The 15,564-nt window shown below is 41.9% G+C and overlaps 1 protein-coding gene across 10 annotated transcripts in view; it reads left to right on the top strand.

Moving 5' to 3' along the window:
- The window catches only part of ASAP1 (ArfGAP with SH3 domain, ankyrin repeat and PH domain 1), a 975,348-nt gene that overhangs the window by 487,398 nt on the left and 472,386 nt on the right, over nt 1–15,564 (top strand). For all 10 annotated transcript variants that reach the window (XM_029592039.1, XM_029592032.1, XM_029592035.1 and 7 more), the window contains one exon: nt 4,705–4,753. In XM_029592039.1, the coding sequence (XP_029447899.1) occupies nt 4,705–4,753 (49 nt within the window). The remainder of the gene's footprint in view (nt 1–4,704; nt 4,754–15,564) is intronic.

Below are 15,564 nucleotides of genomic sequence, written 5' to 3'. Positions count from 1 at the left end.
CATTCGGAGTCCCCCAGGGCTCCTCCTTATCGCCTACCCTGTTTAACATTTACATACTCCCTCTCTGCAATTTACTCACAAATCTGAAACTTAAGTTCTATATATATGCAGACGATGTTCAAATTTTAATCCCAATATCCAATTCACTCGAATCAACACTCAGGTTATGGAACTCTCACCTGCAAACGATCAATCATCACCTCTCAAGCCTCAATCTGGTGCTCAACACTTCCAAGACAGAACTATTGCTAATCATTCCAGAAGGCAGTCCCTTCCAACACCAACTGCAAACCAATATACAAACATCCCATGCTAGAGATCTTGGAGTCATTATTGATAGTCACTTGAACCTAAAGCAATTTATAAAACACACTACAAAGGAGTGCTTCTACAAGTTACAAGTACTCAAAAAAACTCAAACCGCTCCTATTCCATTATGATTTTAGATCTGTCCTCCAAGCCATTCTGTTTTCCAAAGTCGACTACTGTAATTCCATTTTGCAAGGTCTCCCGGCTTCTACTGTAATACCCCTCCAGTTGCTCCAAAATGCAACGGCGAGAATTTTGACGAATACCAATCGGAGAGCGCATATCTCTCCCATTCTAAAAGATCTTCACTGGCTCCCAGTACACTTCAGGATTCTTCATAAATCACTTACAATTATCCACAAATATATTCACTATCAGACCCCCCTTGATCTGCTACACCCCCTCAAACTGCACTCGACGGCCAGACCTTTAAGGGATGCCTACAAGGGATCCTTACATGTGTACCTCCTATTAAAGCTGTACAACACTCAAACATCAGAGACCGGACATTCTCCATCACAGGTCCCTCCATCTGGAACGCCATGCCTCCGGACCTCAGGCAGGAATCTTGTCTACTAACTTTTAAAAAGAAACTAAAGACATGGCTGTTCTGCCGAGCCTTCCCCGCCACTAGTCCAACAGCCTGACTTAGAATTGTCCCAGCAATCATGTAAATAAGCAAGCGCTAAATCATGTATATAAGTTATCATAAGGACGTTTACAAATTATCATGAGGACGGCTCCTTGCCTCCCTCATATATTCCCTTGTATATTATACTCTATCTTTGTTCCCCTTCTTATTTCCTACTCCAAGTTAACGCATCCTTGTTATAATGTAACTTTATACTCCTTCAAATTATCTCTTGTTATTGGTTGGTTATAGTTACTGCTTGTTCGATGTAAACCGAGTTGATTTGATTTGTATCAAGAAAGTCTGTATATAAAAGCCTGTAATAAATAAAAAATAAAATATGACTGAAGGGGGACCCCTGCTGGATGCAGGGTTAGTGCCATGCTGGGCATGCCCAGCAAGTGCCAGTCAAAGTTCTAGAAACTTTGACAAAAGTGTTCCGTTATTGGGCTCCATCCTGATGTCACCCATATGTGAGGACTAACATCCTGCTGTCCTGTGAGAACACCTGTTACAGGTAAGCAATTCTGCCTTCTCCATCAGGACGTGTGTCTGATTCTGATATGTTGTCTTGTCAGTTCCCATCAAGTTGAGAAAGTCTCCAATTTGTCCAAAAGATGTTGCATGATTTTGTAACTATTACATGAAGGAAATACCTTTCCCTCAAGAGCAACCCTCACCTATTTTAGAGAATTTGTCTCATAAACTGGAATCATTTTCTTGGATCTGACCTTGAGATCTGGTAAGTGAAGATAGATCTCAATTGGGATCCAGCTCTCTAATAGAGATTAGAAATTCAGACGCCTAATGTAAGAAAATTTGACAAAATAACTGTAGGACCAATACTAAGAAAAACTACTGCAGTAGCATTTAACAAACAGGGAGACTGTGAAAAACCGTAGAAATTTGTTAGAAAAAAATAGAAAGGAGCAAGCCATAAGCTTAAAAATGTACAAGAGGTGTGGACACAATTTAGAATTACCATCTTTGAGGCCCAGACAGAAAATATTCAGTGCATTTAAAAAGTTTGAAGGAGAACCAAACAATTGCCAGTATAGTTTAATAGTGAGGTAAGAGGCAATTGAAGCCAAAAGGGCATAATTCAAAAAATGGAAAATATGCCTAAGTGAGGAAAATAGGGAAGAGTATAAGCACTGGCAAGTTAGATGTAAAAAAGTAATTAAGCAGGCTGATAGAATTTGAAAAGAAGCTTGCCATAGAGGTAGAAACAAGAAATAACTTTTTCAAGTATATTGAAAGCAAAAAACCTGTGAAGGAGGCAGATGGCTGCTAGATGATAGAGGGGTAAAAGGGATGGTCAGGGAAGACAAGGAAATAGCAGAAAAACTAATGGGTAGATTTTAAAAGGTGTGCTCGCGCATCCATGTGCATGCAGTTCCTGGTGTGCGCACATGGACGCATTGATTTTATAACATATGCGTGCAGGTTCACTGTGATTTGTTTAATTTCTTCTGAATCTTCACCATTAAATACCCTTTCTGTGTTAGGTTTCTGTGCTAAAAGTTCTGTGGAACCCAAACTCAGCGGGAATTAGTAAATAATTAAGCTCCTACCAAAGTTCTGCTACTGGCATTCATTGTAACCTTGGGAAGTTACTTTACTGCCTATACTTTAACTTATTACTTGGTGCTAATAATTATAACAAATGTGCATTGTTCCATCTTCTTTTTTTTCCCTTCAGAAGCTGTTATTGCACTGAAAAAGATTTTATAACAAAAGTAGCTGATTGTGACTGTGTACTGTAACTGGAAAACGTTTTGTGATCATAGTTGGTTGAAAGACTGTATAAATGTACACTATTACTTCCCTTGTGAATTATATTTTAAAAGTTTTAAATGGAGTTTGACTAAAATACTTCTAAAATATGCCTTTTTATTCTATCAGATAATCATATATTTGGTCATATGAACATTATTTTATTTATTGAATATTTTTCAACTGCTTTTCCCAAGCCCATAGCAGTTTTATCACATGCTCTATACCAGGGGTGGGAAAATTAAGACCTGTAGGCCAAAACTGGCTCATTTGCATGTTTTGTTCAGCCCACCTACCTCTTGCCTGTCCTCCATTATATCCAGCTCTCTGATATAATGCAATGTCATTAGCAATGGTCTGATGTTGCACCATTTCAAGCCTCTTCTGCTGGCAGCGACAGTGAAATCACTCAGCTGATGTTCTCTTGATGGCATCAGAGAGATGATTTCCTTGTGCTTGTGATGCAGGATGGCAAGAAACAGAGATAGGCTAATGAGTATGAAGATGGGCAATTTAAGGAAAACAATCAGAATCCCTTCAGTAGCTTGAAGAGCTCCAAGGTGTATACCCTCCCCCCTCCCCCGATACAGACACATACTTGAAGGATCATGACCAGTAATTTGGCCCCAGTAAACAAAAACAAAAAAAGGTTTGCTCATCCCTGCTCTATACCATGCTAGATTCTAATCCTTCTACATCTCAAAAGTTAGTTTGGCTTGGTGTAGATGCTTGTATGAGAATCCTGTAAAAGCTGTGAATTGCAGGAACTTGGCTTTAATGTAAGATCCTCTTTCTTTTGAGCCAGTACTGTTTGGTGATACTGTCTGCTAAAGATGTCTTTCACACAAGATGTTAAATCAATATCCTATGTACTCTATAGATAGTGAAGATTTGATAGCATGTTCTAAAAGAGTAGGGACCATAATCATCAGAATAACTTGGTAGCCTGTATGTGCCAATTTGCCTTTTTCTGCAGTCATCTATGCCCAGTCTGACAGAACATTTCTTATATAAAAGAACCAAAATAGGCTTAGAAATATCTCCATACTGTAGGATGACTCCTTTGTTAATTTAAGATTACATTGCTTTTCATAAATCTTACACTAGTAATTTTAGTGCATATTGATTTCAGTCAACTATGAGACATTGAAGCATAGCTCATGTTTTATTTATTTATTTATTTATTTATTTATTTATTTATTTAAAATTTTTATATACCGACATTCATCCAGGATATCATATCGGTTCACATTGTAACGCAAAAACAAACGCACGGCATGGCGCTTTACATTGAACAGTAAATACATGATAACAAGGCATTAACAAGAGGGGGAACAATAACATGGGAAGTTTTGCTATAAAATTGTAAACAAAGTTTGCAATTATATACATATGTACAAAAGAAAGAAAACTATGAGGTTAATTTTAATCAGGCTAGGAGATAAGAAGGGGAAGAGAAGGGAGGAGAGCGAGGAAAGAGGAGGGGCAGAGAGAAAGAAAAGAAGGTGGTGGAGAAAAGGGGAGGGGAGAGAGGGGCGGTAGAATGGGAAACAGGGGAGGAATGGGGAGAGTGGGGACAGTGGTGAGGTATAGTGAAAAATTAAGTGTATGCTTTTGCAAAGAGCCAAGAGTTTTCATTTATATGTTATACTGACCTAGAAAACAAAACTATCTCTTCAGAATCTATTAGTTTTCAATTACACTCTGTTGCAGTTTAAGCAACATATCATGTTATTTACCATAGTGTCTGCTTTCCCATAATAATACTTGACCTAGAATGATGATCAAATAGTTTGAGTAGTTGATTATGAAAAGAGGGGATGAGCCTCCCTTTTAGGGTTAGAAACAAATGAAATTAATGCAAAACATTAACACTTGTATCAGTGTGCATTCAGGCTACTCTCAATGTCTGTTTTTAAAATATATATTTAATGAGCATAGTTCATTTATATGAAACATTTACAGTACCTTTCTGCTGTTTATTTTAGATAACAGAACTTATCACTTTCAGGCAGAAGATGAACAAGAATACATAGCGTGAGTACAACATCTATATTGTAATGTAATAATTTGGCAACTGATCTCCATACAAGATAGCAAGTGATTTTATTTTTCAACAGGACCATATTTATTCGGAATTTTTGTTGTGGGTACTATGTTAGAATATTACCAGTTAAAAAAGGTCTAAAATTCTTGGTTGAAAGGTAAAACTATACTGGAAGATTTTGATGTCCTGTTAAGCGATTCAAATGAATTGAGTGCAGCTTCAAAATCCTTTATTACTTGTGTTCCCCAAGCCCTATCATATGTAGTATGAAAGGAAATATTTAAGATAGTAGAGCCATGCTTTATTTAAGGGTAAAGTCTACAATTTGAAAACTCTTCTAGCATTTTCTTTTAGGCCCTAAAATGTTCCGGGTACTGCATTCTTATTTTTTGTGATGTTTCTGTTCATTTTGGGGATCCTGGGAATTTTATATTAAGCTTCTGGGAATCTTGGGAATTGTATATTGACACAGATAGGAGGAAAAGCAGCAGTAGCCAGGATAAAGCATGTATGGCAGGATCTGCCAAAATGATGGGAGCAGGACAGGCAGGAACAAATATGAGAGGGATATGGGGCCAGCAGAATGCTGAGAGCAGAGTTTGCAGGGTCACTTGAATAACAGAGCCCAGGGACCTAGAATAAGAACTGAAATTCCAGAAAGAGAATAGAGGCAGTGCTTTCCCCTGTCCAGGCTAATTAATCTACTCTTTGAATCCTTGTTTCAGCACTGAGAGAGCAGGAACTTCAGGTGTTGCTCAACTGCAATTTCTACTAGCTAATTGAGGCATACTTGGAAGATACCTCCCTCTGGAATCATGCAGTTCTGAAAAACTATTGGCTTTCTCCAATGGTCTATAAGCTGCTCTGTTTCCTTTTTAAATATTAATGCCAGCAGCTGGGTCCCACCCTGGTTTGGGTGCAGTCCATCCTGTTGGAATGGGCTCCCCCTTCCCCAGAATGTTCCCCAATTCCTAACATCTAAAGCCCTTTTCCCTTGTTATCCTGTTTGTAAACCTCCTCAAAGGAAATCATGGCAGTGCCCATCCATAAGATCCAACAGGAGATACAGATAAGAATGTAGGTGAGCGCTCTCTATGCCTTACCAGTGAATAAAAAGGCAGGCACAATATATTATACATGGAAGGCTCCTGGATTTGAGAATCAGCAACTGCTTCAGCTGTCACTTGTAATCAAATCCGCATTGTAAAATAAGCCAAGAGATCTAGAACACACTCTTTGCTGCCCCCAGGGAAGGATTCTCATGCCTGACCTTATTAAGAGAGAGGTTTGTGAGGGTGCTATGCTCAATGACCACATATCACCTCGTCAATTCTTCATAGTTCAGTATATGCAAACCAAACAAATAGATATGTAATGGAGCGTCTTTCATCAGGAGACTTGTAATGCTCAAGTATCACTAGATGGCAAGGTAATGAAGCATTGAAAACTTATGGTATGATTGACCTACAGTGTGTTTGAAATAGCATCTAAGGACTTTGCAGAAGATATTGGTGCCCACAGATTGGCATGAATATAGCCATCTGACAATGTCCAAGATGCTGACATGCCATACTGGGTCAGACCAAAGGTCCATCAAGCCCAGTAGCCTGTTTCCAGCAGTGGCCTATATAGGTCACCAGTACCTGGCAGGATCCCAAAAGGTAAATAGCTTCCATGCTGCTTATTCCAGGGAATCTCTTTGAATATAAGGCTATGGAAGCAGTTATTCAAGTTAAAGACCCTTCTGTGCTATGCTTCTGACTCTTCCTCCACATCTAGAAGTATTAGTGTGGAATGTCGAAAGTCTTTTATCCTCCAAAGAAGTATTATCTTCCGCCTGCTTCTCCCCATCAACAGCAAGGACATCACCCTCATCCCAGACAACAGAGCTCAAAAGCTAAACCAACATCCCAGCCAAAAGCTGGGATGGGGTTTTAACAGCTTCCAGAAGAACATAGACATGATCCCAGTATCCATGCCTCAGAAACTTTCTGCCAGGGTAAGGCTATGGTTTTATGTAAACCATTGGTCTAAGATAACCTCAGACACTTGGGATCTGAACATGATCAGAACAATATAGATTTGTCTTGTGGAAACCCTGCCTGTCAAATTATCTGCCAAGAAGCACTTGGCTTGCTTCTCAACATCAGGAACTTCTGCCAAAATAACTCTCCTTTCTCTCTTGGACAACTAGTCCTGGTTTGATTCCCATCCAACTCCCTTCCTATCTCCCATCCATCCCAGTCACTTTATAAGAACATAAGAAATTGCCATGCTGGGTCAGACCAAGGTTCCATCAAGCCCAGCATCCTGTTTCCAACAGTGGCCAAACCTGGACATTAACCAAATACTAAGAAGATCCCATGCTACTGATGCAATTAATAGCAGTGGCTATTCCCTAAGTAAACTTGATTAATAGCTGTTAATGGACTTCTCCAAGAACTTATCCAAACCTTTTTTGAACCCAGCTACACTAACTGCACTTTTTGTTATATAGATTACCCACCTTCTTCAGAATGAGTCAATTAATGATTTAGAATAACATACAGTTAACCCTGATTTTAGTGATTGACTAATTTTGCTCGTGTTATTGGTTTCTCCTAGTTATCAATTTATAAATCTTAGATTTAAGACAACTGTGTCGTCCCCCGTTTCCCCCCCCCCCCCCCCCGAATTAGTTTGTTACCCAAGCTAACGAATAAATCCTTGTGGATTCGCTTGCCTTGAAGGGGTGTAAAACCTTGTTCTTACCCCAATACCACATCTGGTGCCCCGTCTTTAAAAATCTCATACTGAAAGGACAAGACAAATCTTTTTCTAAACCAGAGGAATGCATAGGTGAAGGAAACAAACGATTGTGACAAATGCACAGTAATAAAAGCAATACCAAATACTGTCAATTGTTATGCAGCATAATAGCGCGCTACAATACGGTGTAATTTAATTAGAACCACCCAACCATTGACACCCCCTACACACACACACAGTCAGCTTTATACATAGTTACCCCAGGATCAACACTCTAAATCTAGCATTCCTTTATGCCACTGTACGCCCACAAGAGAGAATTATTTTAAAAAAACAGGAACAAATATCTGGGCCCTTTGATGGTTAATTTAAAAAACAAAACAAAATTGGTGCATGCACAAAGATAAAAAAATGTAGCCTGAGAAGTGTCTACTTCCAGAGGGAAGGTTTGAAATCAAAGTTCCTTTAACAAACTACTGGCACCTTAGAAAGTGTCCTGGCTAGCTGCACCCACTGAGAGAATCTGTGCCTTGCTTGCAAGGGCAGTAAAGCTGCAATCCAAATGCTCCTCTGCTCCACTCACTAGAATACTCCTTAGACATGTTGTGTTACTTAATCTCTGTCCATGAGGAGAGACAATTGGCTTAAGTTCCTGCTTTGATGAATCCCGGGGTGAAGATCATGCTGAATAGGCCACAACTCTGGTCTCTTGTCTGTTAGCTTTGCCTTTCTCTCTTAGGGTCCGATGCAATACAGTGCGCTCATCTGAGCGCACTGTATAACCTGCAGTTGGACACGGGTTAAATAGGCGCTAATCCACCCCCTATTGCAATAGAGGGATTAACGCCTATTTAACATGCGTCTGACACGGAGTGAATGAGAGAGCGCTCATCGCATGTAAATGCATGCGAATGAGGCTATTACTCATTCACTCCAATGCAAAAAAATAACAGTGTCTAGGAAAAGTAAAAAGTCATGGGATAGGTGGCGATGTCCTTTCGTGGATTACAGACTGGCTAAAAGACAGGAAACAGAGAGTAGGATTAAATGGACAGTTTTCTCAGTGGAAGGTAGTGGGCAGTGGAGTGCCTCAGGGATCTGTATTGGGACCCTTACTTTTCAATATATTTATAAATGATCTGGAAAGAAATACGACGAGTGAGGTAATCAAATTTGCAGATGATACAAAATTGTTCAGAGAAGTTAAATCACTAGCAGATTGTGATAAATTGCAGGAAGACCTTGTGAGACTGGAAAATTGGGCATCCGAATGGCAGATGAAATTTAATGTGGATAAGTGCAAGGTGATGCATATAGGGAAAAATAACCCATGCTATAGTTACACAATGTTAAGTTCCATGTTAGGTGCTACCACCCAAGAAAGAGATCTAGGCGTGATAGTGGATAACACATTGAAATAGTCTGTTCAGTGTGCTGCGGCTGTCAAAAAAGCTGACAGAATGTTGGGAATTATTAGAAAGGGAATGGTGAATAAAGCGGAAAATGTCATAATGCCTCTGTATCACTCCATGGTGAGACCACACCTTGAATACTGTGTACAATTCTGGTCGCCGCATCTCAAAAAAGATATAATTGCCATGGAGAAGGTACAGAGAAGGGCGACCAAAATAAGGGGAATGGAACAGCTCCCCTATGAGGAAAGACTAAAGAGGTTAGGACTTTTCAGCTTGGAGAAGAGATGGCTGTGGGGGGATATGATAGAGGTGTTTAAAATCATGAGAGGTCTAGAACGGGTAGATGTGAATCTGTTATTTACTCTTTCAGATAATAGAAAGACTTGGGGGGCACTCCATGAAGATAGCATGTGGCACATTTAAAACTAATCTGAGAGAGTTCTTTTTCACTCAACGCACAATTAAACTCTGGAATTTGTTGCCAGAGTATGTGGTTAGTGCAGTTAGTATAGCTGTGTTTAAAAAAGGATTGGATAAGTTCTTGGAGGAGAAGTCCATTACCTGCTATTAATTAAGTTGACTTAGAAAATAGCCACTGCTATTACTAGCAACAGTAACATGGAATAGACATAGTTTTTGGGTATTGCCAGGTTCTTATGGCCTGGATTGGCCTCTGTTGGAAACAGGATGCTGGGCTTGATGGACCCTTGGTCTGACCCAGTATGGCATGTTCTTATGTTCAGATACACATTTATTGCTCAGCTATTAACGCCTACCTGGAGCAGGCGTTAATAGCTGAGCGCATTGAAAAAAAGTACAGAAAAGCAGAAAAAACTGCTTTCCTGTACTTTAAAAGTTTAAAAAAAAAAAAAGAAAAAAAAACCCTCTGCTGGCCGCTTTGAAGTCCGATGCCGATCTGGGGGTAAAAACCAGAAAAATACTTGGCTGCATAGGAAGAGGAATGGGTAGCAGAAAAAGAGGTGATTTAGTGCCCTTGTATAGGTCTCTGGTGAGACCTCACTTGGAATATAGGGGCGGATTTTCAGAGCCCTGCTCGCCAGTGCGCCTATGTTCAATAGGCCTACCCGCACGCGCAGACCCCGGGACTCGCGTAAGTCCCGGGGTTTTCCGAGGGGGGCGTGTCGGGGGGGCGGGCCCGATCCGTGTGGCATTTTCGGGGCGGGACGTAGCGTTTCGGGGGCGGGCTCGGGGGCGTGGTTACAGCCCGGGGAGGTCCGGGGGCGTGGCCGCGCCCTCCAGACCCGCCCCCAGGTCGCGTCCCGGCGCGCTAGCGGCCCGCTGGCGCGTGGGGATTTACGTCTCCCTCCGGGAGGCGTAAATCCCCCGACAAAGGTAAGGGGGGGGTTTAGACAGGGCCGGGCGGGTGGATTAGGTAGGGGAAGGGAGGGGATGGTGAGGGGAGGGCAAAAGAAAGTTCCCTCCGAGGCCGCTCCGATTTCGGAGCGGCCTCGGAGGGAACGGAGGTAGGCTGCGCGGCTCGGCTATATGGAATCGATAGCCTTGCGCGCGCCGATCCCGGATTTTAGCGGATACGCGCGGCTACGCGCGTATCTACTAAAATCCAGCGTACTTTTGTTTGCACCTGATGCGCCAACAAAAGTATGCCAAATCGCGCTATTTGAAAATCTACCCCATAGTGTACAATTCTGGAGACTGCACCTTCAAAAGTTTATAAACAGGATGGAGTCAATCCAAAGGATGGCTCCTAAAATGGTCAGTGGTCTTCGTTGTAAAGCATATGGGGATTGACTTAAAGATCTAAACATGTATATCCTAGAAGAAAGGCAAGATAGGGAACGTATGATAGAGACATTCAAATATATAAAAAATTTCCATTCACAGGAGGTGAGCCTTTTTCAATGGAAAAGAGGCTCTAGAATATAAGGGGTCATGAGACGAAGTTGAAAGAGGGTAGACTTGGGAGTAATCTTAGGAAATATTTCTTTACAGAGAGGGTAGTGGATGTATGGAACAGCCTCCCAGTGAAAGTGATGGAGATAAAACCAGTATCTGAATTCAAGAAAGCATGGGATGAATACAGGAGATCTCTAGGAAGTTAATAGGAATTGTGGTGCTGGATTGGTTTGACAGATGGGCAGACCATGTGTGTCTCTTTCTTCTGTCATGTTTCTATGGACTATAAAAAGGCATTGCCTATTACCTGAAGAGAATATATCATAAGGCTTTTAATTTTTTATTTTCAAGCCTAATAGACTGGGTGTGGCTGTGATTAAATGCATGTTTTCTAACTGGCTAGCAGACTGTATTGTGCTTTGCTATAAATTGGCTGGCCTTCAGATCACAGACTCTGTTAAGGCTCATCAGGTAAGAGCCATGGCTACATCTGTGGCTTACCTAAGGACCATCTCAATTGAAGACATATTTTGATATAAGTGGAATATAAACATTTTTTAAATACATTAGATAAGACATTTACAAAGCTACAACTTGGTCATCAGTTCACATCCCATTACTGTCTGGGCAGTATATCAAGAAGCAGCAGTAACTTTGGGTAAGCAGTTTTAAACAGCATGTTCACCTAATAGTCCATTGTCCATGGAGGATCCAGGTTGCTTATTCAGTAAGGGGTAGATTTTCAGAGCCCTGCTCGCCGGGAAGCCTATTTTACATAGGCCTCCCGGCGCGCGCAGAGCCCCGGGACTCGCGTAAGTCCCGGGGTTCTCGGAGGGGGGCGTGTCGGGGGCGTGTCGGGGGCGGGCCCGGTCGTCGCGGCGTTCCGGGGGCGTGTCGGCAGCGTTTTGGGGGCGGGTACGGGGCGTGGCTACGGCCCGGGGGCGTGGCCGCGCCCTCCGTACCCGCCCCCAGGTCGCGGCCCGGCGCGCAGCAGGCCCGCTGGCGCGCGGGGATTTACGTCTCCCTCCGGGAGGCGTAAATCCCCCGACAAAGGTAAGGGGGGGGTGTAGACAGGGCCGGGCGGGTGGGTTAGGTAGGGGAAGGGAGGGGAAGGTGAGGGGAGGGCAAAGGAAAGTTCCCTCCAAGGCCGCTCCGATTTCGGAGCGGCCTTGGAGGGAACGGGGGGAGGCAGCGCGGCTCGGCGCGCGCAGGCTATACAAAATCGATAGCCTTGCGCGCGCCGATCCAGGATTTTAGTGGATACGCGCGGCTCCGCGCGTATCTACTAAAATCCAGCGTACTTTTGCTTGAGTCTGATGCGCAAGCAAAAGTAGGCTGATCGCGCTTCTTTTAAAATCTACCCCAATGTGTTCTGCCATGCAACCCTCATCTTGGGATTTCCCCATGTGTCAAGGCTAATTCAGCCCTGCTTGTTGACAGAAAAAGCTAGTTTGCTTACCATAAATAGGGCTCTATATAGACAGCAGGATGAATTAGTCATGTTGAACACTCACCTGCCTTCCTGGAGAGTCGAATACATAATTAAAGCTAAGCTCTAGAATCAACTGAGAGGCTCACAAGGCAGCATATACGTGGGAACTCCATGAATGCTCAGTAGTAAAACTTTACTGATCTAGAGAGAGAGGTTCATTTAGTAACCAATGATATCACTTATGTGTCATGGATAATTCATCCGCATGTCTTTGGAGAACCCTGTTTATGATAAGCAAACTTATCTTGTTGCCTACGGGAGAACAGCTGTTACAGGTGAGCACCTTAGCTTTGCTGTCTCTTGCCCGCAATGGGCTTCAGGCAGTATCAGCATTAAATTATAATCTGCTGTCTCTCTCCATTGCGGGCGAGAGACAGCAGATTATAATTGTTACACTATTTTTTCTGATACCGTCACTTCCTTTAGAAATTAATAAGTTTATTAAGTAATTAAAAAAAAAATTATTCTTTGGATAAATATAAATAAATATTTTTTCTGAATATTTTTTTGAATGATTTTGGTTTTCCTCTTTTTTTTTTTTTTTTTGTATTGGCAATCTTGTATTCCATTAGGAGAACAAGTTCTCCAATCCACTGCTGAAAATTCTGGCTTTCACGTCACACCTGCTTCTATCTTTTAGATTCAGGAAATCCACAGGTAGGCTGGTTTCAGTAGGTTATTTCAATCTCTTAAATTGCAGATTCTTAAGTCCTTTCTCCATCTTCCAACTGCTTGGATTGCAGCTATGCACACTTCTATCCTCTTTGCAGCGCTCTCTTTGTAGCTCGCTATCCCTTCCCTCTGGGGCTTGAACACAGTCTCACGCCTGATTAAATGAGAATCCTTGCAGGGTTATTTTATCTGCTTCTGGTATTGGATAAAGATCCACACAAATTGTAGTAAGCTAAATAGATGCACACCAAGCATCAGTCCAATGGGGGATTAATGTTATATATGCTAGATAAAGTAATTGTCCACCCCTTCCAACCTTTTAGTTCATCTGAGGCTTAAAAGGGCCATGGCACAATATCCCCACACAGAAATTGTCTGCAGTAAAGATATATATTTATAAATTGAGCTGTGATTAAATTTTGTAAATCCCTAATGAGTAAAATTTAAGTAAATGGATGGGTCATAGTTTTGAGGCACTAATTTGGGAACTCTTTTCGAGGGGAACAGTATAGTTAAGACTTCCAGGAGCATCAACTGGTAAAATTGCTATTCAGATAGTCAATGCAATCAAAAAAGAAAGTAAGGACTCTGAAGTTGATATTATCATCCATCTGGAAACCAATGATCTTGCTAGAAACAACATCCAAGCGGTACAGAGAGATTTCCAAACTTTGGCGAAGCAAACTACTCACATGGCAAAGATAGGAAACAGAGAGTAGGATTAAATGGACAATTTTCTCAGTGGAAGGGAGTGGACAGTGGAGTGCCTCAGGGATCTGTATTGGGACCCTTACTTTTCAATATATTTATAAATGATCTGGAAAGAAATACAAGTGAGGTAATCAAATTTGCAGATGACACAAAATTGTTCAGAGTAGTTAAATCACAAGCAGATTGTGATAAATTGCAGGAAGACCTTGTGAGACTGGAAAATTGGTCATCCAAATGGCAGATGAAATTTAATGTGGATAAGTGCAAGGTGATGCATATAGGGAAAAATAACCCATGCTATAATTACACAATGTTGGGTTCCATATTAGGTGCTACAACCCAAGAAAGAGATCTAGGCGTCAATAGTGGATAACACATTGAAATCGTTGGCTCAGTGTGCTGCGGCAGTCAAAAAAGCAAATAGAATGTTGGGAATTATTAGGGAATGGTGAATAAAACGGAAAATATCATAATGCCTCTGTATCGCTCCATGGTGAGACCGCACCTTGAATACTGTGTACAATTCTGGTCGCCGCATCTCAAAAAGATATAATTGTGATGGAGAAGGTACAGAGAAGGGCTACCAAAATGATATGGGGAATGGAACAGCTCCCCTATGAGGAAAGACTAAAAAGGTTAGGACTTTTCAGTTTTAAGAAGAGACGGCTGAGGGGGGGATATGATAGAGGTGTTTAAAATCATGAGAGGTCTAGAATGGGTAGATGTGAATCGGTTATTTACTCTTTCGGATAGTAGAAAGACTAGGGGGCACTCCATGAAGTTAGCATGGGGCACATTTAAAACTAATCGGAGAAAGTTCTTTTTTACTCAATGCACAATTAAACTCTGGAATTTGTTGCCAGAGGATGTGGTTAGTGCAGTTAGTATAGCTGTGTTTAAAAAAGGATTGGATAAGTTCTTGGAGGAGAAGTCCATTACCTGCTATTAAGTTCACTTAGAGAATAGCCACTGCCATTAGCAATGGTAACATGGAATAAGCTTAGTTTTTGGGTTCTTGCCAGGTTCTTATGGCCTGGATTGGCCACTGTTGGAAACAGGATGCTGGGCTTGATGGACCCTTGGTCTGACCCAGTATGGCATTTTTTTATGTTCTTAAGTGTTACCTGTTCATGAAAAGGAGGAGAGGCTAAGTCATATGATAACTTCAATGCATGGCTCATAACTTGGTGTAAGGAAGAATGTTTTGGATATATTGGGGGCTCGGGCTATGTATGGAACAGTAAAAGGCTCTGTGTCAAAGACGGCTTACATCTGTTTGTGGCAGGAAAAAGGGCATTTAAACAAGCAGGCTGGGGTGGCAGAAGGAAATTGGAATGTCACCCCCACATCTCCAAGAAATGGGTGAAGAAGATAAAAGTCAGTTGAATAAGGCACAAAAGAAGTCCAAGACGAGCAGGAACCTGAACGAGGGAAGCTGGAAACCTTTGAGCACACAAGCTCGTAGTCTGGGCAATAAAATCCCAGACCTGCAGGTTCTAATAGTGGAAGCAGAGCTGGACATCATTGCTGTTAGGGACATGGATCACAGAGTCACATGACTGGGATCTGGCTATAACTTAAGGAAGGACAGAGAGGACAGGAAATGGGGAGGAGTAGCACTTTGACAGAAGCAATTTTCCAAGCAATTGAAATGAAAGGGATGTGAGTTAGGGAAGAAGCATTATCCCAGGACAAGCAGGATGCTAGTCCTCACATATGGGTGACGTCACTGACCGAGCCCTATTGCGGGAAAACTTCTGTCAAAGTCTCTAGAAACTTTTGACTGGCACTGTGAGGCCACTGAGCATGCAGTGGCCTTGAAGGGTCAGATTCCGGCGACCACACCGATGCCGACGATATCATCGATGCCAGTGACCTCTCCTACACC

Source organism: Rhinatrema bivittatum, chromosome 2 (genome assembly GCF_901001135.1).
Source record: "Rhinatrema bivittatum chromosome 2, aRhiBiv1.1, whole genome shotgun sequence".
Lineage (NCBI taxonomy): Eukaryota > Metazoa > Chordata > Amphibia > Gymnophiona > Rhinatrematidae > Rhinatrema > Rhinatrema bivittatum.
This window is presented reverse-complemented; position numbering and strand designations above follow the sequence as displayed.